We start from the raw sequence: 27,868 nt of genomic DNA, 5'->3' as shown, positions 1-27,868 counted from the left end.
CCCCACGTACCCCTATATGGCGTTGCCTAGGGTGGACCTTTTATAGCTCAAAATTCAAGCCCCTTAAAATAATGATGGACAGGTTTTTCCGTTTTCTCATATTCGCGGTCGTTTCGAAGATACAGGGGGTGGCAAATTTTAAATGCATCACCCTGTTTATATATATAAAGACCATACTATCATTTAAGAAATACGGGGAAAGATTATATTTTTTTTCCTTCTCATTTTCATTTTTCTTCCGCTTCTTTCGTGTAGATACTAAGCACCCTCACCAAAAATTACGTGGATGATGTGCAGAGGAGTATTTCCAGCGCCGGCGCCCCCTGAACATGCGGATACGTTTCCGCCTTCCTGTGGAACCAAGTACATTGCAACTAAATGAAATTTCGCTCTATGTACTGCGAGTCAGATTTTCATTCAGTTGTAAAATAATGAGTTCCACAGGAAGGCTGAACTTACCCACATGTCATCAGTTTAGAAGCAATGGTAGTATTTAATAGTGACAATAATAGACATATATTCTTGAAACAATCGTTCAACATTTTTCCATATTAAGAATACGAATCGTTATATCCCACCATTGTTACATTCTCGTGATAGATTAATTAAAAAACCAATACACTCTTTAAAAAAAAAAATTAAACGCACAGAACAGATATCGAATCTGTTACATGCTATTTTTTTAAAGAAAGGAAAAACACACACTATTTAAGGAAAAATATTTATTCAAATATAAATTATATTTATAAATATGCAGGTATAAAAAAACAGTCTAAAATTTAAGTCATGGTAAAAAATACCTCGTCATTCATTATTCCTTACAACTTCCCGGAGTCTCATCTGCAATGTGCTGACAAGATTATTTTAGTTACAGACGGAAGTTAGAGGAATCTTTAATGGGAGTTGGACAGTCTTTCTAATGAATATATACAATGCCTGCACTTCGAATATATAGCAACGTAAACTAAAAGCACCGTATATTGAGCAATTTTTCGTTGGACTTCAGTCTTAATGTAACTACAGCCTCAAGCGTTCCCAAGGTGTCCATAATACCCTTCAAGTATAGATCATGTTAAAAGTGTTAACGGTTTTGCTGCAAGTGTGATTCTAATGGAAACCAGTGTACTGAGCCCGAAAATTACACTATTTCTTTCTTTTGTCTTATTACATTTTTCTAAGTTTCCAAGTTTCACAGAGGAGTATAACTCTGTGGAAAATAGCCCCTCGGAATGGTACGGGATTCCACTAGAATCACACTTGCAGCAAAACCGTTAACACTTTTAACATGATCTAAAATTGAACGGTATTATAGATACCTTGAGAACGCTTCAGAGGCTGTAGTTACATTAAGACTGACATCCAAAGAAAACTTGCTCAGTATAATATGGAAAATAGCATATCTCATCTCATGAAATACTAATGACTTCAAGAAAACATCTAAATGTGATGGCAAATACTTTCGTTAAAGCTTTTGTGCAAGCCAAATATTTCTCCAGGCGAATCAGTGAGGCTATTTTTGTTTTCCACAATTTACTTATTTTCACTTCTCTACGCGGAAAGCACCAACAGTCTGTTATGGAAGTTTCTGTCAGTTGAGTATAAGGCACTATGAACGTGTACAGCTGTGTTATTCATGTGAGCCATGTTAATAATAATAATAGTAATAATAATAATAATAATATAATAATAATAATAATGAGTTTGTTGCTAAGGCTTTACTCAGGGGTTTGAGTCGTATATGACAATTGAATACATAATAAACACGAGCGAAGTTTTGTAATTAACATGGTTAATGTCACTATTGTCTAGTATGGAGTTCGTAAAAATTCTGTCATATCTGTGTGCTTCATATTTAGTGGAAAGGATTATAAAAATGGATTTGTTCGATAAGGAACCTTTCTTCTTGTACTTCAAGAGAAAGTTGGTGATCAAGATATACCATTTATCCCCTAACATTCTGTATAACGATTGTGTCGGTCTGGTTTACTGGCATGAAAAGAAACTGAAGGTAATGCTATTTATCACATTAAAGGTAAAGAGCTTCCTCGTAGCTAGGGGCATGAGAACCGAATTCGATTCCCGGAGAGAGTTCATATGGTTTGGCTTCTACGTCAAGCTGTAGGTTCACGTCTCATATAGTCTCGTACTGAGAAGGAACATTAAACTACAAACAAGTTAATAGTATGGACGAGCAGAAGTCCATCTCACTAGTTCTCTCTTCCTTTACTAAATTCTTATTAGTTTTAAACTAGCAACCCTAGTACGTGATTGCATTCAAATATGGTACCCGCCTGAAAGATTCACAGCTACTTCTCCGTCTTCTTATTTTATGATGTGTTAACGAAAGTGATTAAACTGGGCATGTTTTTGTGTGTACAGTCCGCAGCAAAAAAAAACCTGCAACATGAGCATGTAAGTTTATTGTGAAACGACGAAGTTTTTTGCTCCAAAATAAGTGTGCAGGGGAGGACCCGAGGTTTTTCCTGCCGTGATTCGTGCCCCTTAGACGTTATGTTGATTCCTTGCGCTGTTAGGTATAGTTTCACAATAAACTTACATGCTTATGTTGCAGGTTTTTGGCTGCGGACTGTACAATAATGTTTTTCCTACTTTCAGGCAAGTACTTTGTTTTACATTCCCAAGTATACAAGCAAATGTATCTAATTCTTAACAGGAGTATAGAGCTTTTCTGTTCCCAATTTTCTCTCCTGAATTCTATATATATATATTAGTTACTTTATGTGAATAAATTAGTACGATATTCTTTAAGACTAAATAATGTGATTACATGCGGTTATTTCAAGAAAATTTATTTCAACTAAAGTTGCACTTACCAGAACCATTCAAATGGTAAGTCTCACCGTGAGTGTTTCAGTAAAGAGTTATTGTCGTCTTCAGCACGGATCCTTTTCAGCAAATTAACGTTGCTACATGAACTGCGCTACTGTAGATTAACTTTTACTGCAAAATAACTTGTGCATTTTCAGAAGTACTTTTCTTTTAATCTCCGCATAAATAACGTGATTTTCTAGATCCTGTGAATGAACCTGTTTCCGTTTGAAGTTCCACTTGCTTCACCTTTTCCATTTTCACTTGAATGGCAATCGGGTTTGGAAGTGCGTAAATTACCTTTTCTACTAAAAGATATCAACAGTATTGTAGTTCGTTTAGCAGCTTCAACTTTTGTGAAAGGATCAGTGCTGAAGAAGTAATAAATCTTTGCTGAAACATTCACGGTAAGATTTACGACTTGAGTGCTTTTGGTGAGTAGGACTTTAGTTAGTATTTAATATGTATCCTATCATCATTAAGTATTTTGATGTAGTGAGAAAGTTACGTGGTATGGGTGCTGACGAACACAGTCACACGGTAGTTAAAGTAGCACTCAACCACGAAAGGGAGCAAAAAAGATATATTTTTATCGTTTTATTTACGTTGCTATATATTCTAAGAACGGATGCAATATAGTTTAATCACGTCTGGACGGACTACATACACAAATAAGCATTTGGTGTTTGTTAAACAAAGATAAACTTTTGCCTGATACGTGCCATAATAAATCTGTAACTTCACAAGTATTGTTATAAGGCAGAGTTACTGATACACAACCAATGGAAGTCCAAAAATAAACACTAGATGTCCCTGTAGCGACAGCTAGTCTTGGTTGAGTTGGATCCCACTCGAAACCTACGGAAATAAATGCAATACATAATCGTTAATATTAATAGATATCGTTAATAGAGTTTAAAAGCGATTAGTGCTTGCGAACATTTGATTGTTTGCCACGTTACTGTTTGAAAATATAACAACACAGTAGAATAATTCTAATCTTGATACAAACAACTTTAGAAAAGACTAAATTATACTCAAAAAATAACGAATTACTTTTCATATTAAATTAATTCTTTTAATCATTCATCAATTACCCTTCATGAGCAGGAGAAAAAAAAAATCAACGTTTAATTGAACATTGAACATATATCTATATCATAGATTGTTGAATAAAATTCGTCTACGAATTACTTTTCATATTAAATTAATTCTTTTAATCATTCATTAATTACCCTTTATGAACAGGAGAAAAAAATCAACGTTTAATTGAACATTGAACATATATCTATATCATAGATTGTTGAATAAAATTCGTCTACGAATTACTTTTTATATTAAATTAATTCTTTTAATCATTCATTAATTACCCTTTATGAGCAGGAGAAAAAAAATCAACGTTTAATTGAACATTGAACATACATCTATATCATAGATTGTTGAATAAAATTCGTCTCCTGCACGGGATATTAATCGTATCTCTGTTTGTAAATGACTATATTTTGTTCTACTACTAAAATGAACATATTACCAGACATACGAGGCGCATCCAGAAAGTAACTTTCTCACACGTCCCATAGCTAGCAAGCCGTGAGAGAGTAAGGTCCTAGCATGACGCACGCGCCACTGGAACTTTTCTAGTGCTCTCAGTAACGTCGTGGCAGTGGTTGAACATGGACATTCCTATTCCACCTCCCGCCGTGTGTGAAGTGTGAGCAGTGATAACGTTTTTGAATGCACAGGGCATAGCGTCGATTGAAATTCATCATCAGCTGTATCGTTGCAAAAATGTCAATGCTGACCCCACGCGCCTCGCTTTGTATTATGAAGTCAGTTGCTCCGGCACCCACCTGGCACACAACTCCATAAACAGGCGCTCCGTGACAATGGTGTGCAATAAGGACAGGGAAATCGGCGTGAACTGTTTGCGCATGACGTTACGCCTATAGACCTGGCACAATTGATGATGGATTTCAATCGGCGCTATGTCCTGTGCATTCAAAAACTTGATCACTGCTCGCACTTCACACGCGGTGAGAGCTGGAATAGGAACGTCCATCTTCAACCACTGCCACGACGCTACTGAAAGCACTAGGGAAGTTCCGCTGGCTCATGCATTATGGTAGAACCTTCTCTCTCACGTGCACGCAGTCGCTTCCTAGCAATGGGACACGTGCAAAAGTTACTTCCTGGATGCACCTCGTATATGTATAGCACTACCTGAAGTGCCTGTTCTTCGCCGGACAATAGGCATAAATAGGAAATATGTAGAACATTTACAATCCTTTGTCTTTTGGATCAATAAACTGGTTGACATGAGTTCGATTTGACTGCATTTCTGACTCTCTCCGTCAAAGTCGTCCATAAAAGCTTTCTTCCCAAAGTTGATGCCTAACTAGTGTTGTAAAATTTCCGGAAATTTTGAACCTGCTGGTAAAAAACCGTTTTTTCCGGTTTCTTTCCGGAAAAATTGAGAAAATAATAAAAATCTTTGTATTAGGTTAGTTTTACTAGTAATGGGACCTTTTTTTTCGAACGCGTGAAAAATGTAAGTTGAGAAATTTCAATATAGCGAATATTAAAAGAAAAGTATTCGAAAATAAAATTGTTGTAATTATTTTTGAAAATTAATAGTCTGCACTCATTTCCTTTATGTGCCTTTTACTCGTTTACACCTGGTTGTGCATTAATTACAGAACTTTTACAATTTCATACACATCTACCATCATGAAGCGTTTCTGTTTTGCAACAAATAGGGCTCTTGAATGAAACTGAGTTCTTAATGTGCTCTTTGATCTGGTGAAATTTTGTTAATTTTAACCAAATTATTTCTTAAAAGAAAGAGCAGTAGACAAATTTCTCTATTACTCATGCACTTAGATATATAATTCTATCATTTAATATCCAAATACAGAATTTACTATAAATTTTACGTACAAAATTTTGTAAGTAAACAAATACCTGTTTTCTACTGCGACAAATTATCTATATATATAAAAGTGAAAGTGAATATATTTGTAATTTAAAAACTCTTGAACCACCATACTGATCTCAATAAAAAAATTTCAACGTGGATGAATTTAGGGCCTGGGATGGATTTTAGCATTTCCCTTCGAGGGTGCAACTTGGAGGAAGGAAGTGCGAATATATATTGAAAATTACCGATCTTGGTGTCGAACATATAGTTTCGGGGTTGCTAAGATGAACAGTGACATTTCCGATGCCATTTAAATCCAAATTCAGACCCATAACTTGGGTAGGAAGAGATATATAAAAATAACTGAAAGTGGCCCATATTAGTGTCAAATCTATACTTTTCGGGGTCGCTGAGATGAGCGACATTTCCGATGCCGTTTAAATCCAAATTCATCCCCGTAACTAGGATGATGAATGATGAAAATGACCGATATTAGTGTCGAATCCATAGATTTTAGGGTCGCTGAAATGAACAGTAACACTTCCGATGCCGTTTAAATCCAAATTTATCCTCGTAACTTGGGGGCGCGGAGAGGTGACCGATATTAGTGTCGAATGGGGTTCTGAGATGAACAGTAAACTTCCGAAGCTGTTTAAATCAAGATTTAGCCCCATTAGTACTAGTAAAGCGGGAGGGTGACATGTAAAATAATTAAAAATGACTGATACTAGTGTCGAATTCATAGTTTTTGGGGTCCCTAAGTCCATTGGTGATAGTTTTGGTGCAATTTATACCCAAAATGAAACGTATTCTCCCGTGCGAAGAACGGGTATTTTGCTAGTCTTTAATAATAACGAACAGAAGTTACATATGATAAATTTATTAATATATTTGTCGCTGCTCAAATTTACGCACTTGTACGGCGTATGTGCGTATATGTAAATAAGATCATCTCTCTTTTTGAGTTGTTCGAAAAATATACAAATAATAAACAGGGATTTTTTTTTTTATTAGAAATCAGAAAACTAAAAAGTAAAATTAAAAGCTGTTGCTTTAAATATTTTTCCTGCTGGCGAAATACATCGTATACATTCTGCAGACACGTTACAGCAAATAAGATTAGCATCAGGCGAAGAAATAGTTTTTAAATTATATTTCCCAGTTTTTGCCAATATTTCAGAACAAAAGTTTTTTTCTAATGGGTTCAAAATTTCCGGAAATTTTACACAGCACAAGGAAGATACGTATCTCCATAAAATATATATTTGATTTTAACACACTGGTTATAACTGAAATGATTCTGGCCTGTTATTTTAACACTTCCATGCCGTAAAACGGTAACTTTATAATATACTTAAGATAATTTAAATACGTCTATATTAATTAATCTACTTGGATTATATTTTAGTATCTTTTGTAGCCATAACTCCATTCTATCACGGTGCTTACTTTAAAGGAGTCTTGCAATATTTGTTGCCACAAAATTTCCCTATTCTAATATAAGAAATATAACTACTCACTGATCTTAACTGTAAACTAGTAAATATAAAATAGTTTTCATTTTAAAAGCATAACGGGGCAAAATATTCGAAAATTTCAATTTTTCACAATTTTTCAGTTTTTTTTTCAAGCCCGGGAAAAAAAAGGTTAAAAACTGGTTTTTTACCCAAAATTTCCGTTTTTTTTTTCCAGGCTTTTACAACACTATGCCTAACTAAATCACTTTCTGGCATCTCATAAAAATGATAGAATTACCTCACGAAAAATCGGGAAGCAAAATCCTGGGTCCCTACATCTTGGAAGTGAGTTCTTCCAATGATATTTCATCAGACCACTTAAAGCATTTTCTTGCAACTAAAATTGATAAGATTCACCCAATTCCATGGAATATATTAGGCAATCACAGGAGTTATACGAACTGTTATTTTTCGCACAAACGGTTCCAAGCTGCACCAAACACTTTACACTTTTAAAATCTAGGAAGAAAGATCTAGGTACAACAGCCAAAAACTGCATATTTTATAATGCAAGTTTGGATATTCAATGTTTTGCATGTAACGAATACTTTAAGACAGTTTACTAATACGCTGAAGTATTCTGAAAATCATCTTGTTTGCTTTAGATGATGATTTCTGAAGAATCCTCGCACTTTGAAGTTTTCGGTTCTTCCCTGGAGCCTTATTCACGAGAATAAAAGTAGAAGCAATAAAAACACCAAGAAAATATAAATGAACCTCCCTCTCTTTCCTGCGACCATACCCTCTAAAACGTCCCTTATGATACAATGATCCATGTTCCATGATCCAATGATCCATGATACATGTTCCTTATTCAATATCCTAGCCAGTTTCTCTTCCTCTTCTTAATAATATCTATAATTGTTCTTTTCTCCCCTACCATTTCTAACATCCTCTCATTCGTTTCCCGCTCGATCCAGCTAATTCTCTCCATTTTTCTTCACATCCACATTTCGAAAGCTTCCAGTCGTTTTTCATAATAAACACTTCTGACCAGAGTATATACACTTGTTCATTAAAAACTAAATTCCAGTGTAACAGTTTCGACAACGTAACTCTGATGAGTTAGTGTCTGATGAAGACAACGTTACGTTGTCGAAACTGTTACACTGGAATTTAGTTTTTAATAAACAAGTGTATATACTCTGGTCAGAAGTGTTTATTATTTCTTTAGTGAGTTCCAGAGCCGTGATGGATAGAGTCGTTTTTCATCATTTTTGCGTATCCATTTTTCTGACCCATACAGTACAATACTCCACACGAAGCTTTTTATGAGTCTTTTTTCAACTCTTTATTCAAACAAAATAGATTTTCTTCTTCCTAAAGGCATCTTTCGCCATTCCTATCCTTGCTTTTATTTCACGTTCACATTTCATATCATTACCAATAATACTACCCAGGTATCGAAAACCAGACACCTGTTCCATTTTCTCCCTTCCTACTTCTATATTTGACACCGACCCCTTCCTTCCAATCACCATCATTTTGTCTTTCTAACATTTATTTTAATCCATATTCTTCACAGCCCTTCCTCAAGTTTTCTAACATCTTATTGATCTTCTCTTCAGATTCTGCAATAAGCACCATATCACCTACAAACTGTATACACTTAATCATTCTGTCTCCTCCTGAAATGCCGTTTTCATTTTGTAGGCTCTTTTTCACTATCTCCATCAAAGAGAAGCAAGGAAAATATACCTTGTCAATTGATCCTTGTCACTCGTAAATGGCGGGGTCAAGTTGTACGTTCTTTTGTTCGAGAAAGGAACGTTGCCAACTCATATTGATGTTTTTATTGTTGTTAAGTCAATACTGGATGTATTTTTTAATTACCGTCTCTCATTCTTTGCTCAACCAACCATACTTTATAATATGTCTTGGATATTTTGAAAGAGCAAACAAATTGAAAAACAGTCTTTTTGTTTCATTTTTGGCTTCAAATAAAATTCTTGTGTCTATTATATTTTATATACTATATTTCTTCTAAATATTTTTTCTTTCTTTCTTTTTAGAAAAGATCTAAAGTTGGGTGCTCTGATTTTTCTTTTAGAATCTGTACGATGTTCTTTGGTTTGTATCTTTTCCGAGTTTGTACGAAGTTTTTCTTTCGGCATGCCAATATACCTCTCAAAGCAGCTGCATTTTATCTTGTAGATTCCTGTTGTTTCATTGGGATCTTCGTAAGAGCTCTTAAATTGGCTAATATTCTTCCTCAAAATTTTTGGGATTTTTAATAACATGCAAACTTTGGCGGGGGGGGGGGGGGGGCAGAGGGGCAACTGCCTTCCCAGGGAAGCTCCCCGCCGTTCGAGGCAGGCCCATTTTAAGACATTCCCTTACTCCATATATGATACGAACATGAAATTATAAACGAAGATCAAACAGATTTACTACATTACATAAACAAAACAGCACACAGAAGGTAAATAAAACAAAAAATGAGTCGTGGGTCCATTTCAGTAAAAATGTTTACTCTTAGGGGCCCTACAAATAATATTTATTCGTATGGCTTTGAGATTTGACAATATTCTCCCCTTAATTTTGTCATGTATGGAAAGGGCCCAGGGGCGTAACTAACGGCCCCGCAGACCTTGCCATGCGCGAGGGCCCACAGGCTCCGAGGGACCCATAAAGAGTAAGAGAAAGAAGGAAAAGAGGGCCCAAGAATTAGAAAAACGACTTTTTCTAGGGGGCCCAATTACGCTTATTAACGCTTGCTCCCCCAGAAAGAAATTTAAGTTACGGCGCTGACAAACAGTATTGTGAGGAAATCTTAATTTAGAACATAATGTGACTAACACATATTACATACTTATGTTTGATCACAGGTTAAATAATTTTGCGTATTCAATGCAAAAAACATAACTGGTCTTACAAAAAAAAAAAAAAAAAAAAAAAATGGTACAACTTATCCTTGTTTTCTTAAAAAATATATGCATATGCAGAAATTTTACGTAATAGCAACACCTCTGACATTATTTGTAAACAACGAAATTTGCAACGTTACCATCTGCGCAAATGTTTTGGATGTGTAACAATTTCGAAGATCAATTTAATCTCACAGGATGCAAGAATCATTATAAAAACGTACGCATATATTCCTTTGTTTTTAACGTAGCGTCACTAATATCTACTCCACATGAGATATTAGTAACAAAAGATAAATGGTATTGTGACTAACATGAAACAATACTTGCGTGTTAAAGAGAGCTTTAGAAACAAAATGTAGAAAAGGCAATTATAAGCATGCTTAATAACACAACATCATGGAAACTACCTTCAGAACCATACGGTCAACTATATATTTAATTCCTAACTTTGACTAACCTGTTATTGCTTTATTCTGTATAAGAATAGCTTTAAGATCTAGCACGGTGAGATCCCAGACCCAAAGAACTTTCGGCATATTGTCATTTCTCGTAGCTAGATACTGTCCATCGTGACTGAATTTCATCAATCCAATCCCAACTTTAGGGTTAGGTTTACTGAAGTCTGGTTTCAGCGTTGGAAGAGGAACGGATTTTTCACAAATGACATCTACAACATACAGAACGTAAACAAAATATTACTCAACGCCCGCCAAAACTACTAACAAACGATTTCTATAACCGTTTTTACATACATAATACAATATCCTTCTCTCTTTAGATTTCTGAAAATATTCTATGAGCTACTAGTCACAGAACTCCGATCATACAAAACCTCAAGAACAAAAACTCCAAAGAGAGATGACACTTGATCTTTGTCAATAAAATTATCTTCTAGAATTCTAGTTAATACTAATAAAGTTTTACTCACGTTAAAATGTTCATCATAGAAGATTGAAAACGGAATTTAGTTGAAAAACCTTCATCTTTCTTCACATGTTAGTGTTACCCTGATCTTTTGTGTTAGTAATGAATGAAAATGGATTACAAGGGATTGCATTTAAGAATTCAAGGTTTACTGTCCACAGACCTAAATCATTTATCCAACTAATCTTGGTAATCGCTCATTTCGTTGTTTTCTTTTTATGCAAAGATTTTTTTCAAATAAATCTTGTTATATTTTGCTCATGAGAAATAAAAATATGCTTTTTCACTTCTTTGTGTTTCCTTTTACATTTAACATAAGAATAAGTTTCATACTAACAGTTCACTTCCTGCGTAAAGATGTTACATTTTGTGTAACATATACTTGTGCTCCAGTATATACGTATCTTTATTTACATATTTACGTAATTTCATATTTAAGTTACGTAAGGTAAAATTTCAGTTAGGACAAAAACCACGGGATTCGAACTCGGGACTTTCCATTTACGCTTGGTCACTTGATTTATAAACATCATGAACAAACATGCTTCGTGTTTGAGTGGTCGAATGTGACTGGATTTATTACATTCAGTAACACACGCATAAATTATAGAAAAAAATCTTATTTAACACATAATATTGCAACCTATATAAGCTTGATAAATCGAGATACTCACATTTGCTCTTACACGCTGTATCCACTCTTCTTCCAGGCTCCAATTTTTCTTCAGATAAATCGACCTCTTGATATACTGTACAGTTTGACTGTAACACTGAATTTCGATCGTGAGCAATGTCAATTATAAGCCGGTACGTTAAACAGTTTAACAACCGAACCTACGAAAAATAAATAAAAATAAACACAAATTTAGAATGGATGTCACATTGCATAGACAAAGTGCAATTAACTAATAAACTAACACATAGTAAACCTTCTATAGACGTAGACACAATGAAATGCAACGAGTAAAGCTAAGAACACTTTGGAAGGTGAAGTGAAAAAGGACTGATGAGGAGGGAATAGGATGAGAAAAGATTCGAAATGAAGAACGGTTAATCGAAAGATGTTAGAGGGGCTTCGCTACTTACTAGCAAGAACCGACAATCCTATTTATAATGCAAGAACACTATCACCTGTGAATAACGCTTATATGCAAACTTCAAAAACATTTAAGAGTTACGGGTTGCCTAAAGATCTAGGTGAAAATATTTAAATATTCTCATTCCTTATAATGAACGCAAGATGCCTCAATCTGTCAAGCAGCACGCTGATAGATCTCGCTAGCTGCGCTGACTTCCTCCTGACACTAACAGAAGTCTGTAGCGTGGAGGCAATTAGCCGACGACCACAAGGATTAAAGCGAACAACTAATTTGTAATAACGATTAATGTAGTTCAAGAACTTGTGTCACCCACAAATATGTGAGCGCATTTTATGATGTCATAATGCAAACCCAAAAAATTCTGCACAACATGAAAAAGCTTTGAAAACAAGTGCTAGTTCATTTTACAGCGTTTTGTAAGGTACAAAGGACCTATATTCCAAATTTACGAAGTTGTTCATTATTATTGTGTTATTTATAAAAATGCAAAACAAGAAAACAGATTACAAATGAGAAACATAACGAAGAACATTAGGAAACACTTAGTGAGAGTGTACTAGTTATTTTAACTACGAGTAATATTGCTACCTAACTCAATGGAATGCCTATTAAATACATATTTTTTAAAACTGTACTAATTTTAAAACACACTGTTATTTATTCCACGGTGTATGTTTTGAGCTTTTCTAAAAGAGCTTGGGCTGAGAATGCCAAAAACCATTTGCCGAAACGTACACAGTTGAACAAATAAAAGGGTGTTTTAAACTAATACAATTTTAGTAACAACGAGTAATACTTACCTTTTGATCGTAACTACCAACGGCAAGAAATTGTGCGGTGGGTGACCACAATAAAGATTTTATTCCAAGTGCCCATTCGTATGCTTCATATGTCCACAAACATCTTCCATCCAGGGTATATAATTGCACTTTGTAATGCAGCGGAGAATCCCAGACACAAAGTATGGCACTGTCAGGACTCCACGATAGACCACTAATAGTTTTAAGTCCACACTCGAAACTCTAAATAAATTAAAATTATTAAGTAAAGTTTATATTATCATACAGGAAAATTCAATTTATATCTAACACAAACTACATTAATCAGCTCCGCTAGAAGAAAAATTTTGGCCGGTAATTTCCAGAGTTAAAAAAGTGCGGCTCTCATTTTTAAGGATAAAATGACAAGAAAAAGTAGTTTCATAGGAAGAAATTTGAAAACGGACACTTGACATAATCTCATTGTCAATTTTCAGAAAAAAACTGCGTTATCGCGTCCTATTTTTCTCATCAGAAATGTAATTTATTTGTCAAGTATTCTCTTCCCTCCATAATACTTGTTCCATTTACCTCTTAAAGCAATGGTGGTCTTCAGACTTGTTTTATTCGTATGTTGCTCTATATACTACCACTATTTTCCTTCTTTCTTTACATATAATATATACCTAATCCTCAAAGACGACAGAGTAGGTACTTGCAATAATCGCCGCGCAGGTTTCCTTTATTCAATAAGTCTTCCTATAAATAACTGTTTATATAAAGAAATGATTCAAAATCCACTTAAAATTTTAAAGTTACCTATTATAACAAATATGGGGTGACATTGTAGTGTGTGGTTAGAGCGTTGGAATCATGTCTGCGTGGTTCTGAGTTTGATTCCCAGCCGATGCTTCGCCAATTTTCGGTGTCCATCTAGTGTCGTGAGGCAAAACTGGGGAGTCACCTGAATAAAAGACGTGACGACCGTGATACGCCAGTTAGCGATAGGGCGACGCGGCACGTTGACCACGCGTTCGTCTCTAGGTTGAACGTAGTTCTACCAGTCGCTAACAGATGGCGTGGAGCGGCTCAGGCCCACAAAGCAGGTCGTTACGCCAAGTGGTAATATAACGAACATGAAAATTCTCTTACGTTTATTACAAACTTTACATGTTTACTAATGAAAAATCAAATGAAATGAAATCTTTTAGTTTTACATCCACGATTATGTCCTGTAGGCTAACGAGACGGATTATTAAGAAATGTGATTGATTTAATAAAACTGGTCCAACAAGTATACGAAAGGAAACGGGAAAAGAAATGAAATCTTTGAGTTTTACGTCCCACGGTTATGCCGGTTAGGCTAAAGGAGACGGTGATTATGAGAAATGAATGAAATGGTGGAATGAAGAAAGTGGGAGGAAACGGGAGAACCCCGAGAAAACCCACGCACACGGTGTTTCTCCACCACAAAGTTCACTTGGCGGGGGCTGGGATCGAACCCGGGACCCCAAGCACCAGAGAAAGGAAACGGGGTAACCCCGTGAAAATGAAGAGCATGAAGTTGTTCATTACAAACTCACATTGGTTGAAACTGAACCAGGGATCCTCGTACGAGAGGAGAGCACTCTACCACTGAGTATCGTGTCTCTGCGTTACCTAATGATGTGGTGTTGATTGAGATGAACAACACCATGATCAACAAATTACTATAAATAGAAGCTACCTTATGTAAATATGATGAAAGTTAGAGTGTCATGTATCTAGAAGGACTGTACATCCATCCCAGTTATTCAATCTATTTTGTACGAGGACCATCTGATAAGTCTGTTATCTCACGCAAGATGCCACTCCAATCGCAAGTTTAATTTTGTACTTGAAATCTTCAATAATAATAATAAAAAAAATTGATAATTTCGAATGTCTTATTGCGAGGAAAAACTATTAAGCAAACAAAAGAAAAGCTTGAAAAGTGTTATGGAAATGTTTCGTGGCATAGTGCGAATATGGTTTATAGTGTTTCATTTTGGTCATAGGGGCACAAACGATGCTGAAGGTTCGGGACGTTCAAAGGAAGTCACATCTGAGGAAGCAGTGAATAAAATTCTGGATATTGTGGTGAAATATCATTCAGTGAAGATACCGGAGAAGATGAGATAGTAAACATCACAGTTTTAATATTCATCATGAATATTTAGGAATGAAGAAGCTGTCGGCAAGGCAGACGCCGCGATTTCTTACTGTTGACCAAAACAGAATTACATGAACATTTCGAGATAGTGTTTAGATATATAAGGGCGCAACCCTAGTGAGTTTTCGAGGTGTTATGTCATTCTAGATGAAATTTAGATACATTACCACCAACTAGAAAGCAGCGTCACAGCAGTGGATTTCAGCAGGAGTTGTTGCCCTTCAACTCTTCCAAAGAAATGGTAATGATTGTTTGGATTCCCATAAAATCGTTTCCATCAACTATTTGGAAAACGGTAAAACTATTATGGGTTACTGTCATTCTTTATTAAATCGTTTTACAAATAGTTGATGAAAAAGCGGCTTTACTGAGCAAAGAAAAATTTTCCTTCACCAGGACAATGTCCCAAACCACACTTCTGCAATTGCCATGGCCAAAACTGTCGAATTACATTACGTACTGCTACCTCATCCATCATACCCTCTAGAAGTGGTAGGCCTTCAGTGTCTGAAAATGTTGCAGTGCGAATGCGTGGAATCTATTCACGGAACCCGAAGAAAGTGATTCCTGCCGGATCCAGGGAACTTGAAATTCCACTCACAACGTTATGGGGTTTCTACGTAAACGTTTATCCATGAAACCATACCGAATAAGTCTCACTCACATGCTAACGCTTGAGGACCGTCGTGCATGGGAAACTGCTCTGATATGTAAGTGCTCCTGGCCTAGGATAATAACTTTTCCCAGAACCTGGTTCTGACAAACGAGGCAACACTTCATGCAGGTGGAAAAGTACAAGCGAACAGAAAAAAAAAAAATCCACTCTGCCAATCACACACAGCAGAAAATCAGAAGTATGTGATGGGAAATGGTTCCTCAATCCCCTTATAGTACAGACGTGCCCCCGTCCGATTTCTTTCTTTTTGGTCGTTTGAAGGCTCACTTTCACAGTAGGCAGTTTATTAGTGATCAACAACTCATTGTCTTTCTGAAACAGTGGTGTAATAGTCAGCGTCCTTAGTTTTACAAAAGTGCGTTTACAGTATCGAAAGAACAGTGAGCGGATGGAGGATACACTGAGTGATGCGTATTTACATAAAGGAAACAAGTACACACACACAAAATTTCATGGTCCTAGTGCAACTATTAAAAAAAGTTACGGTTCACCGTGCAAAACTTTTTGAACGCCCTAGTAAACACACACAATATGCGTAATTGGGTAACGCAAAATCTATACAAGTTTGTTCAGATAGTTCGGGACACCTCTAAAGTCAATGTGTTTTGTGCTGTGTCGTGTCCTTTCTTTTTAGGGAAGGAAACGGTTAGAATTAATTTCTTTGATATATTGACCGAGTAGTTATTTTCTCAATGAAGCTAGTAATACCTACGGGTCATTCCATATCAATTCAACAGAATGACTGAACTTCACCATCTCAGATTTTAATGAAATTTGGTACATAGATGCCCTATAGATAGACTAAGAAAAATACCAAATTTCAACTTTATATATCAACCGATATTGAAGATAGGGCTATGTAAAGTTTAAAAACATCCCCAAAATATCATGTTCAGTGAATTTTGAAATTGGAGTTGCAGCTTTCCTAATTGAGCTAGAGAGCTGATTAAGGTGTCATTTTACACCATTTTTCATGCTCTTTCCTGTGGTATACAAGATCATATAGGATAATATAGAATTTGGTTGTTCAAAATCAAAATTTTATTTCAAAAATTTTCAAAAAGTACATATTTTAAAATTTTGAAATTAATTCCATGAATAGATAGTATTATTATAAAGAACCTGGCAAAATATGAATTTGGGATGATAATGTATTCATTGTTTTAAAAAATTCAAAACTAACACTTGATTGTTCAAGAATACTCTGTACGTAGAGTAATAACACAACAATGTTATGTTTTATATTTCTGTAAAAATAAAATGAACACCTACCTGACGAAGGAGTATAGATGAGCCCACAGTAAAACTTTTCAATAAGTAGTAGGATATGTTTATCATTTGAAGTTCGAAAAAGCCACGTTCTTTCGGTATACATCACTTTCAAGAAAAACATAACTTCTTCCAGTGGGAGTTAGAGGATCCACTACTAACATCTACATATCGGTATTTCTTGGATATGAGAATGATGGAGATGGCCCAGATGGATGAAGAAGTTATTTTTACTTCATCAAGTTCATTTTTCTGTAAAACATATCCGAGCCACCAATTTCCTTTATAGTCAGCGGTGACATAGTCTGATATGTCATCTAATTGAAGTTTATTTGGAGATTTTGACACTTTCTTTTACCAACCCTGCACACCATCTGAAAATTTTTATACAATTTGCTCTCATGTTGAATTTGAACTACCACCCCTGAAAACCTATGGCTTCTCCGAAATAAATTCCTGCGTACGTCCCTGATAACCAGTGCGCTAAAATAGAGTTTATATAAACAATGAATGTTGGAATTTTAAAATTAAAAATTTAGTATGAGATATTCAAGAAAATTAAATTCCAATTGATAAGCTACAGATGTAATCGATAAAGTTTGCCTACTTTTTATCAATATATTTAAGCAGTGTTAAAAGTATTGATACATATGAAACAGACATTCAGGCATTGTTTCGTTAGCAGGGGCGGCTTCAGGATTTTAATTTTGAGTAGGCCATTTTTTTTTTATTTGTTTTAAAAATACAACTGTATAGGATTTGTTTCTTTGCAGTAAATATATATTTTAATTATCTTTTAGACGTTTATATTTTTCAAAATTTTGGGGTATGTCTGGGCCTACCCGCTGAAGCTGTTTCAGTTCGTTTGGTTTGTTTAGGCTTAACGTCGTTATGTACAAGCGAGGTTATGAACGATTGGACATATTACTTAAAGTGACATCTGACTCACTACTCGGTTTCCAGCTGGGAGAAATTTTGTGGGCTCATATTACAAGGAGAATAATAAATTTAACTAACACAGATGATTCGAGATATTTGAAAATGTCTCTATGAAATTCACACGATTTGTAGCAAATCTTTTTTGTTTGTTTACACCATTTTTTTTAAACACTTGGTTTAAACCAGCCAACCCTGATGTCGTACCAGTAATAGATGTATACTTTTCACAAACCACGTTTATTTACAGTAACATTTTTTGTGAAACTTGTATTAAAATTATTTTATTGACTTCCAAAAAACTGAAGTTCATAAGTATCAGCACTTTAACTTAACTCTAAGTTAAAGGTTTTAGAGCATGAGCTTAATAAGTATTGTCAGCAGATTACAAGTCTGTATGATAATATAATTTAGATCCATTACTCTACTCTTTATATTTATTCCCACAAGTAAAACAACAAACATTGAATACTTGTATTTTTCAGCTAGGTACAGAGTATTAATGAAAAATCTAGTGTTGGTTTTAAACTTTTTTTTAACAATGAACCCATTATCATCCCAAATTCATACTTTGCCAGGTGCTTTACAACAATACTATTTATTCATGGAATTAATTTCAAAATTTTAAAATATGTACTTTTTGAAAAATTTTGATTTTGATTTTGAAAAAACAATTCTGTATCAGCCTATATTATGTTGTGCACCACAGGAAGGGGCATACAAAATGCTGTAAAATGACACCTCAACCAGCTCTCTAGATCAATTAGGAAAGCCGCAATCCCAATTTCAAAATACATTGAACATACTATTTTGGACACTTTTTTTGAAATTTTATATAGCCTTATAATACCGCTTGATATATAAAGATGAAATTTGGTATTTTTCTTAATCTCTATGAATAGTACCCTTGTGCAAAATTTCATGGTAATCTGAGATGGTAAAGTAAATTTTGTCTTCAAATTGTGTTGATTTGATCTGGAACGACTCCTACGTCATACAATCGGATGGATCCCCATCACATTTCCATAGCGAGATGGGATCATTCTTGAGTAGAAAACTACCACATCGTTGAACTGGAATCTGAAATGATGATGACTAACTTCTGTCATGACCGCCATGTTCCTACACCAGACTTTTTATCAGGTATTACGCTAAAGACACATTTTACTATGTTCCATTACCGCGTACAATTGACGAACTAAAGGTTCGCATAACCAATGCATTTCACGCTGTTACACGTGACACGCTAGGCCGTGTATGGCAAGAAATGAGTATCGAGTAATTACTTGTAGGATTGTCAGAGGAGATTACGTTGAACATTTGTAACAGTTCAGGAGATTTCTGACATTTTGCATGCATCTGTACGTATAAAATCTTTATTATATAAAATATGGCTGCTTGTTTGTTACCTCTACAATAATATTGAAAAACCTTGTATATGTGAAAAAATGGTACAACCAAAATCGATGAACTGTAACTGATTAATATTTACATACGACAATATATGACTTGACGTAGAATATGATAGTTCTCAATAAATTATATGAATTGATTAAGAAATAATATTAAAAATGCTCGATAATTCTACTACATAATGACTATAGATCATGTAGGAATATTGCGATATATAGTTCGTTTATTTAACCAATCTTTTATTTATGAAATAAATACTTTTATAGCCTGATCTGTCTACACATGTTCAAAAACTCCACTATTGATATTTAGTATATTTCCTTGTACTCTATTTTTCGTTGTTACTGGTTTGTTTATTCGTTATGTAGTGTTGTTACTATGAATACAAATGCTTAACGAATGAGAATTTTCAAACAGAATGCGGAGCATAGGGAATAAAGTAAACAAACTAAAATATTTATTACGACAATCTAAATTTGTACTATTCAAAAGCTAAAACTACTGAAAAGGGTTAACTTTTACTGTTTACAGAACGGTGACTTTCCAGTGGTTTTAATATTTGGAAATATGTAAATTATTTCATTCAAATACATTTTAACCAATACTCTACAAAATGTTTTCCCCCTTTTATTCAATTTTTCACGTCGAGTGGTGAAACAGCTGTTACCCAATAGTTATCATACTGAGAAACAAACAGTGGAAAGATGAGTATATTTCTAGAATTTTAATGTTTCTAAATAATTTAAAAGGACATTTTCCAAAGTTCTCAGAGATGTAGCAACAAGCTTTTTTTTTTTTTTTTTTTTTTTTAAATTTAAATACAAATATTTCTATCAAGAATCTTTAACGTTAAGGCTGATTAAGTACGTTCTTAGCTTTGAATCTGTCATGGAAATATGAAGCAAGTGCAATTACTGCTGGGAATAATCATTCTGACTGATGTTGTGACGAGTCGGTTCAGTAACAACAGAAAGGCGCTTTATATTAAGGTCTACTCACATCCTCTGGACAGCCATTCATCACAATATAACAAGTACTTTAATTTTCAAGGAGTATATTGCATGTACTCATTTTTACTTAATCTACTTTCCACAAGTTTGCAAATGGCATTATAAGACAGTGAAAGAAAAAAAATATGTATAGGGTGTTTCAAAACAACACCGACAACGTTTGGGAGTGATTCCTGACACCAAGACAAAAAGTATAGATCAACCTGGGTGCACAAATCCTTCCTTTCGGAGTTATAGGCTCCCTAAAACATGAAAAAAATGAACTTTAAAAGTCCACAGCTCCAAAAGTATGGGACCTACCGTAGTCGGGTTAAGACTGCAGTTAGGAACTAATATGTGCGCTATCCAAAATTACATGTTCAGAATCCTAGCGTATTCAGGCAACAATTTTTATAGAGGGAGTTTGGCTACAGGCGTATAATTTGAAGTACTCATCAACTACCTCTATAAAAATTGTTGCGGAAGTACCGCAGGATTGTGAAACTTGGAAATTTGAATAGGGCACATACTAGTTCCTAAGTGAACTCTTGACCCGACTGCGGTAGGTCCCATAGTTTTGGAGCTATAGACCTTTAAAGTTTGTTTTCTCATGTTTTCGGCAGCCTATAGCTCCGACAGGAAGCATTTATGCACCCAGGTTGGTATATACTTTTTGTCCGATCTTGGTGTCAGGATTCACCTCCCAAACGTTGTCGGTGTTGTTTTGAAACACCCTATATATATATATATATATATATATATATATATATATATATATATATATATATATATATATATATATATATATATATATATATATTCTATATATTCTCTTTACCATAAGCTCGGACCACGATGAACATGATATTATACAAAGTGAATCTTTAGCATCTTTCTGTTTGGCAAGTGCAAGATAATGTCCATCTGGGCTAAATGATAAACAGCCATCTATTGCTTTTGGATGCTTGAAGTATGTCACAGATCCATTCAAGAGAGACCACACAGCTACCCACAACTGAAATAAAGATTGAGATACGAGGGTTAATGAACTAAAGTTGCGAAATTGACAAGAAATAAATGAGAATTACACAATAATTGCTTACAGAACGTAAGGAATATTTCTTTATATCCTATTTTACTAACTTACGACATGTTCCTGTAATCACCATACATTTTTGGTGTGTACTAATTATTTCAAATAGAAAAACGACTATTTTTTCTCGTTAGTAGGTAGGCTTATTCCACCTTGTGATGCTAGCTAGTCACATACTAAAAACGCTAGAACTCCAGTGAAATGATGAAATGAAAATGTTTTAAAACTAAAAGATAAAACTTCATAACTGTAGTAAAGAAAGCATTTAATGTGACGAAGATCGAATATCACGTATCAACACTCAAAAACATATTCAGCCGCACCTTAACCTAAATATTCAACACATTAATAAACTTTATGTGTTTTGTCTCAGGATTTCGAAAAGCTGAATTCCTTCAATGCATAAATTCTCGAATACTTTTTTCGCTATCCAAGCAAACATTTCTTATAAATATTCATACCTTCATCTTTAAATAATTTTTGCCATTCAATACTGTCATATCAAATTTTAGTTGGTAAATTTTAGTGACTTTTCTCTGTAATCGAAAAATGTTTGTGCAAAAACTATTATTGATGTAAAATGAAAGAAAATTAAGTCGAGAATTGAACAAAAACACACAAAACTTAGTGTATTGAATATTTATGTTAAAATGCATCTTTTATATATATATATATATATATATATATATATAAACGATGAAATGCATCTTATTGATATGTGCCCTTCAAGTTTCGTTATAAGAGCTTTCGGTACTACACTTACAAAGTTGTATCTTTTAGTTTAAAACTATTTCAATTTCACACTTTCACTGCAATTCTAGCATTTTAGTATGTGACCAATTTTCTTCACAAGATGGAATAAGCCTACCTATTATCGAGGAAGAACAGTCGTTTATCTATTTGAAATATTTAGTACACGCCAAAAATCTATGGTGCTAACAGAAACACGTCGCATGTTAGTAAAACAGAATATAATGATAATTACACAGTTAATTATTATGATAAACACAGGAAACTAACTGAACCATTTCTTTCAAAAGAGCGTGCACTCTCTGTATTTTTACATGAAATCCCATAAAAACAACGCAATATACAGGGTGGGGCAAAATAATAATAATTAAATAAAAGTGGCCTAATATGAAACTAGGAATATGAACCTACATAACTTTTCCCAAAAACCTTATGTTCTTCTGCTTGATTTATCGCAATGGAAAAATCATATTGTACACAATAATGTGTGTGTGTGTGTGTGTGTTAATCCTCCGGGGTAAAGAAGCGGTGATAATGAACAAAGTGGTGCAATGAAAAATTTGATTAAATCGTGAGGACCCCGAGAAAACTCATGCTCTTGTCCACCAAAATGCCCACTTGGCGCGAACTGGGATCGAACCTGTGACATAACGCAGCAGAGATGAATACTCTACCACTGAGCCATCGCGGTCCCCTATGTGTTATTCCGTAATTGGACGTATTTTATGGAAGCAAAACTGGCCAATTTTCCAGGAAAGTAATTTTTATAAATTTCACTGAGTACGTTGTCAAACATCTATTCTGTACTGGTTAAAATGCTGATTTAATATTAAAACAAAGTTTTGTTCCTCTTACGTGGAAATCTGCAACAGTGATGATATGTCTACTGTCAGGACTCCAACACGCAAATACTATTCCACAACTTCCTTCATCTATTTTACAGTGCCAATCTGGATCCACTAAAGAAAAAGCAAGAACTAGAGCTTTCTTGTATGATGCACAGAGAATGTATGACGAATCAGGCGACCACTCAATGTGCTAAAATAAACAAGTAAGAAAAAAAAAATAATCAATAAACAGACCATAATGTTATTTGTATTAACATATTTAGTATAATTTTTAAGGCACTAAGCTCTCTTCCTTATATAAAAAGTGTTCCGAAATTTCATTTCAAAATTTCGACTGAATTAAAAATAAGTAGTATTATGTCAGTATTATCCTCTATTAAGTGTCCCTATCACTGCGAAATTAAAATACCGCTAATTTTACAGAAATTATGAAACATCTTCAAATAGATAAAAGATAATCGAAAAGTGGATCAAGACCCCCCTAGACGACGTTATTTTGCATGAGGTAGCGTTATCACGAGTCACCTAGTAGCTTTGCGTTTGCAGTTATTTAGAAACGAGAAAATAAATGCCAATTTTCTAAAAGGCTGGAAATCGAAAGCAGATAAGTGAGTCTTGATAACGGTATCTCACGCAAAATAATATTGTCTAGGGAGGTCTTGTTCCACTTTTCGATTATCTTTTTTCTATTTGAAGATATCACATAATTACTGTAAAATCAGCGGTATTTTAATTTTGCAGTGATGAGGCCTCTTAACGTAGTTTGATTCACTTTAGTTGTTAAGTAGTTACAAAAGACATTTCCTTATATCAAAGGGGAAAAACACTTTTCTACAAGGTCTCTTTGGTTTTTAATGCTTTAAACATGATATTTTACTGTTTATACAACAATGCAACAGCTATACTAAGAATACGTGGAAATACTACTAAATCTTCAAGAAAGTGGAAATCTCTTACCCATATAATGTTTTCTCAAAAGGTAAAGTTTAAGAGAGGAACTCTACCAAAAGGATGCATATGTTAATGGAATAATTGAGCGCGGTTGATCACATTGACCAAGTTGCCAGACAGCAACGAAAACTTTTGGGAAAGTCTTCTTCTTCTCGGATACAAGGTAAGGTCTCCAATATTAAACATGTATGCTATAGCTATTATTACCAAATGTTTACTATCGACTTTCTCATATTTAAAAAAAAAAAAAAAAAAAAAAAAAAAAACTATTTAGAACTAAATTGCAAACTTATAGAGTGCCTATCTTTTTTATATACATACAACAGCAAGTTGCAAAACATTCATTATTAAATAGGTATTTCATTAAGAAAATGATACAAACCTCAAATTCAGAAAGTGTTGGATATATGTGAAAAATTTCAAATGTTTCAGCATTTCTTACAATAAGTTTTGAAGATGACCCATATGCTAAATACATTCCATTTGGAGAGAACCGTACACGAGTATTTGTTTGAAATACTTCCGAGAAATGCATTTATCATCAGTCTGAATACCTGTAACACAAATAATAATACACTTTCAATGCAAATACACAAAAATAAAGACATCATCAATAGTAGATATTCAAACACACAGGCTCAATAACTTAAGTAAAACTAGATAAACTCCAAGTATTAGATACGTCTCATATAGCCTCGCTGCTGAACGGGACGTTAAACTCGCAACCAACCCAACTTTAACACTAAGTGATAGCACGTTTAACCTCAAAAGCAATCACTGTGGCTAAAGCTTTTCTATATTTGGATCAATTCCAGATATAAAAAAATATTCCTGAAAACTGAATACTATCATATTGATAATACGTTTAAAAAAAAAAAAAGAAAGAAAAAAGTCCATGATTAAGCACAAGGGCTAAGACTGTGATAATGATGGAATAAAGAAAGTAGGAGAAAACGGGAGAACTCTGAGAAAACAACGCACAAGGTGTTTGTCCATTACAAAGCTCCACTTGGCGTGAGCTGGGATCGAACCAGGACCCCACAAACCACAGGTGAGCGCACTACAATTGAGGCACCGCAGCCGCAATAATGAAGTTTCAGAGTATTGGAAAGTTAATACATAAATTTAAAAACTACCTACAGTAGAAGTGCTTACTGTAGCTTCTTATAAAACAATCACTTCGGATACATCCCAGGCCAGAACTCAATTAGAAGTCCCAAATTGGTTTTCCCTATTCATTTTCTTGAAGAATAGTTTACATAGGAAATGTTTTTTTAGGGAAAATATGTTACGCTTCGTGTTTCATTTGAAAACCGGATTTAGGAAAGATTTTAAAAATTTTTTTTAGATAAAACGCTATCTTTAACTTAATATCCTACGGTTATGACTTTTAGGTTACAGGACACGGATGAACAATGAAACTGAATGATTTGAAAGAACTGATGGGCGGTGAATACGGAAGAAAAACCCATGGACATGATGTTCTTCATTGCTCTCACATGGCGTTGTATAAAACCAAACAACGTGCTTCCTCGTGTTTTATTTCAGTAGCATCTTCAGAAGTAAACCTACACCAAGGCGGCAACGGCGATCACATAAATTTGTTTGACGGTAGCTATTTTGGCCTTTATTTTGATTGTCTTGGAAAATATATGTAAGACTTTGCACATTACCTTCAGGCAGCAATTGAGTTCAGCATGGATTCCTTACGGAGTACCACTACGTGGCGAATTACATTTCGTACAGCTTTAATATTTATAAATTGGTGCAGGTCAAGTTGCACATTTTCCAAAGTTTACGGGTAAAATACAATACTCTTCATTGAAATACATGTTTATAAGGAAGAGATTTCTGCAGGTAGCAGAATTACATAGTAAGTAATGCAGCTGTAGTATTTCTGCACCGTATACGAAAGATGCATTTTATTTTACAACTTTAGCTTTACTACTGTGAAACCATTAAAAGAGCTAAACATATTCGTGTCACTGCGAAAATTCACGATGTTTCACTGCTCTCGCGTATGGGCACGCTCCCTACAGACACTTCCCGCAGGCAAACCAGATTTGCCCTTCCCTTACTCGGTTAGATAACACTTCTACTACTGTGGATATCTAGCACAGGTTTGTTTGTTTATTGCACTGTACTTTCTATCATATAATTTAGAATGCTGTATTTAAACGCAAATCGTGAAAAAAAAAAGTATTTTTTAAAATTATTTCTTAAGTGAAAGTTGATCATTAAAAGTTGCATTTGTATTAATTAAAAATTGTTAAAGGAAAGGACGAATATAATTGGTTCATGGAATACCTCCTCTCACTTTAAGAAGTATATAAGCTGTAATCTTAGAAATTGTATTTCATAATGTGTCTGATGAAGGCAAAGATAATTTGCCGAAACTGTAACGCTATTATTTATTAGTTAATATATGCTTTGGTCAGAATTTGTCTGTTATTTTATACAAGAAGTTCCAAAGCTAGAATGAGTGGCATTCAAAGAAATACAGAAGAATTTTAGGTTTACAAGTGTTGCGTTACTAGTGTAAAATCATTAAAGTGCTTTACGACGGTTAATAAAAGTGAGTACATGTGAAAGATGACTGTATTAGATACTATTTTTCCCGGCGGTGTATTTCTGCACAGTGTACAGAAGCTATATTTTATGTTTGCAAATGGAGCGTTACTAGTGTGAAACCATGACAATTGTTATTTAAACTCGAATTATTGCCAAAAGCCACTTGTTTTCACTACCCTCCCTACGCGTATACAGACCGTCCATGAGGCGCCTACTCCCTCGGATGCATCCACGCGCTAACACGCGGGCCCAAAGCTCACATCGGCAACAGTGCACTTTATGCAAAACAAGTTATCTTGCCACGTTGTTGACATGACGCAAGGTAGGAATAAGTAGGGTAGGGTCGGGTAGCTTAGGGTTAGGAAAATTAACAGAGTGTAATTGCTCACATTCCTATTTAATGTAGCGGTTCCTATAAGTGTTCTGCACAAAGTGACCTCACCCTAACAGCTTTCTCCTGCCCTGACTCGCTTAGAAAACATTCATGCTTCTTAGTGACACCAACAACAGGTTTGTTTGTATTTTTTGCACTATAGTTTTTATTTTTATTTTATTTTATTTTTTTTTTTTGTTTTTTGTCATATACCCAGACGCTGTACTTACATGTAAATGGTAAACGAATTGTAGTTTTTCAGAATTCTGGTGGCTCCCTTGAATTTTATCTATGCAAAATGGGGTAATGTTATGTCGCCAAATAAATGTTTTGGAAAACAACAGAAAGGAAAACAGTGAAAGAATTGTAATTTTTCAACAATCATTTCGAGTGGTGCTTAAAATAGACCTGCACGTTTCCGGTGTTTATACATTGGTTCTGAAATAACATTAGGGGCGTAAATAAGGCATTGCGGGGGGCCATAAGCCATCCGGAGACCCCAAAATCGTAAAGTGGGACGTAGAGAAGGGGCCCCACTCCACACTGTCTGCGGCGGGACCTCCAAGACTTTTGTTACGCCACTGAATAACATAATACATTTATTCCGTAAATTTTACAAATCTATGTATCCGCGAAATAGGACTGCACCTTTACTTCAACAACAGTTTATGATTTACATTAAGTGAATAAATAAATGTGAAATCATTCAACTTCCTGCCGAAACTCACCAAAAACACACTGAACTATTTTTGAAACCGTAAACATTAGCAGACAACAGATGTTCATGAACAACGTTACCAGAACTAAGGATAAAATAACTAAAGCCACACAGTCGTCTGGAGAATTTCATGATTAATGATTTTTACCAAAGAGAAAAATAAACTAAAACAAAT

The 27,868-nt window shown here is 34.6% G+C and overlaps 1 protein-coding gene across 3 annotated transcripts; it reads right to left on the bottom strand.

Annotated features, from left to right (window-relative positions):
- Positions 1 to 710: 710 nt before the first annotated feature.
- On the bottom strand, positions 711 to 27,868 carry LOC145668707 (WD repeat-containing protein WRAP73-like). 3 transcript variants are annotated; one of them, XM_081736806.1, is made up of 8 exons: positions 27,704 to 27,868; positions 24,414 to 24,585; positions 23,088 to 23,270; positions 21,228 to 21,404; positions 12,958 to 13,179; positions 11,732 to 11,891; positions 10,591 to 10,800; positions 711 to 3,687 (listed from the first exon to the last, which is right to left on the bottom strand). In XM_081736806.1, exons 2-8 carry the CDS (start codon positions 24,564 to 24,566, stop codon positions 3,470 to 3,472), a joined length of 1,323 nt encoding a protein of 440 aa, XP_081592932.1. In that variant the 5' UTR covers positions 24,567 to 24,585; positions 27,704 to 27,868; the 3' UTR covers positions 711 to 3,469. The 3 variants fall into 3 exon arrangements, with proteins under 3 accessions (XP_081592932.1, XP_081592934.1, XP_081592933.1); XM_081736808.1 differs by lacking the exon at positions 27,704 to 27,868 and adding an exon at positions 27,624 to 27,644; XM_081736807.1 differs by lacking the exon at positions 27,704 to 27,868 and adding an exon at positions 27,206 to 27,564.

Source organism: Thermobia domestica, chromosome 13, assembly GCF_964235325.1.
Source record: "Thermobia domestica chromosome 13, izTheDome1.hap1.1, whole genome shotgun sequence".
In the NCBI taxonomy this organism is placed as follows: domain Eukaryota; kingdom Metazoa; phylum Arthropoda; class Insecta; order Zygentoma; family Lepismatidae; genus Thermobia; species Thermobia domestica.
This window is presented reverse-complemented; position numbering and strand designations above follow the sequence as displayed.

Bases quoted from the DNA above. Each gene is read 5' to 3' on its own strand.
- LOC145668707 (XM_081736806.1), bottom strand. From the start codon at position 24,566: ATGCATTTCTCGGAAGTATTTCAAACAAATACTCGTGTACGGTTCTCT. The intron at 23,271-24,413 runs GTTTGTATCATT...TGTTTATTTTAG, and splicing joins CAACACTTTCTGAATTTGAG to CACATTGAGTGGTCGCCTGA. The intron at 11,892-12,957 runs GTAAGTATTACT...TATTTTTCGTAG, and splicing joins TTGGTAGTTACGATCAAAAG to GTTCGGTTGTTAAACTGTTT.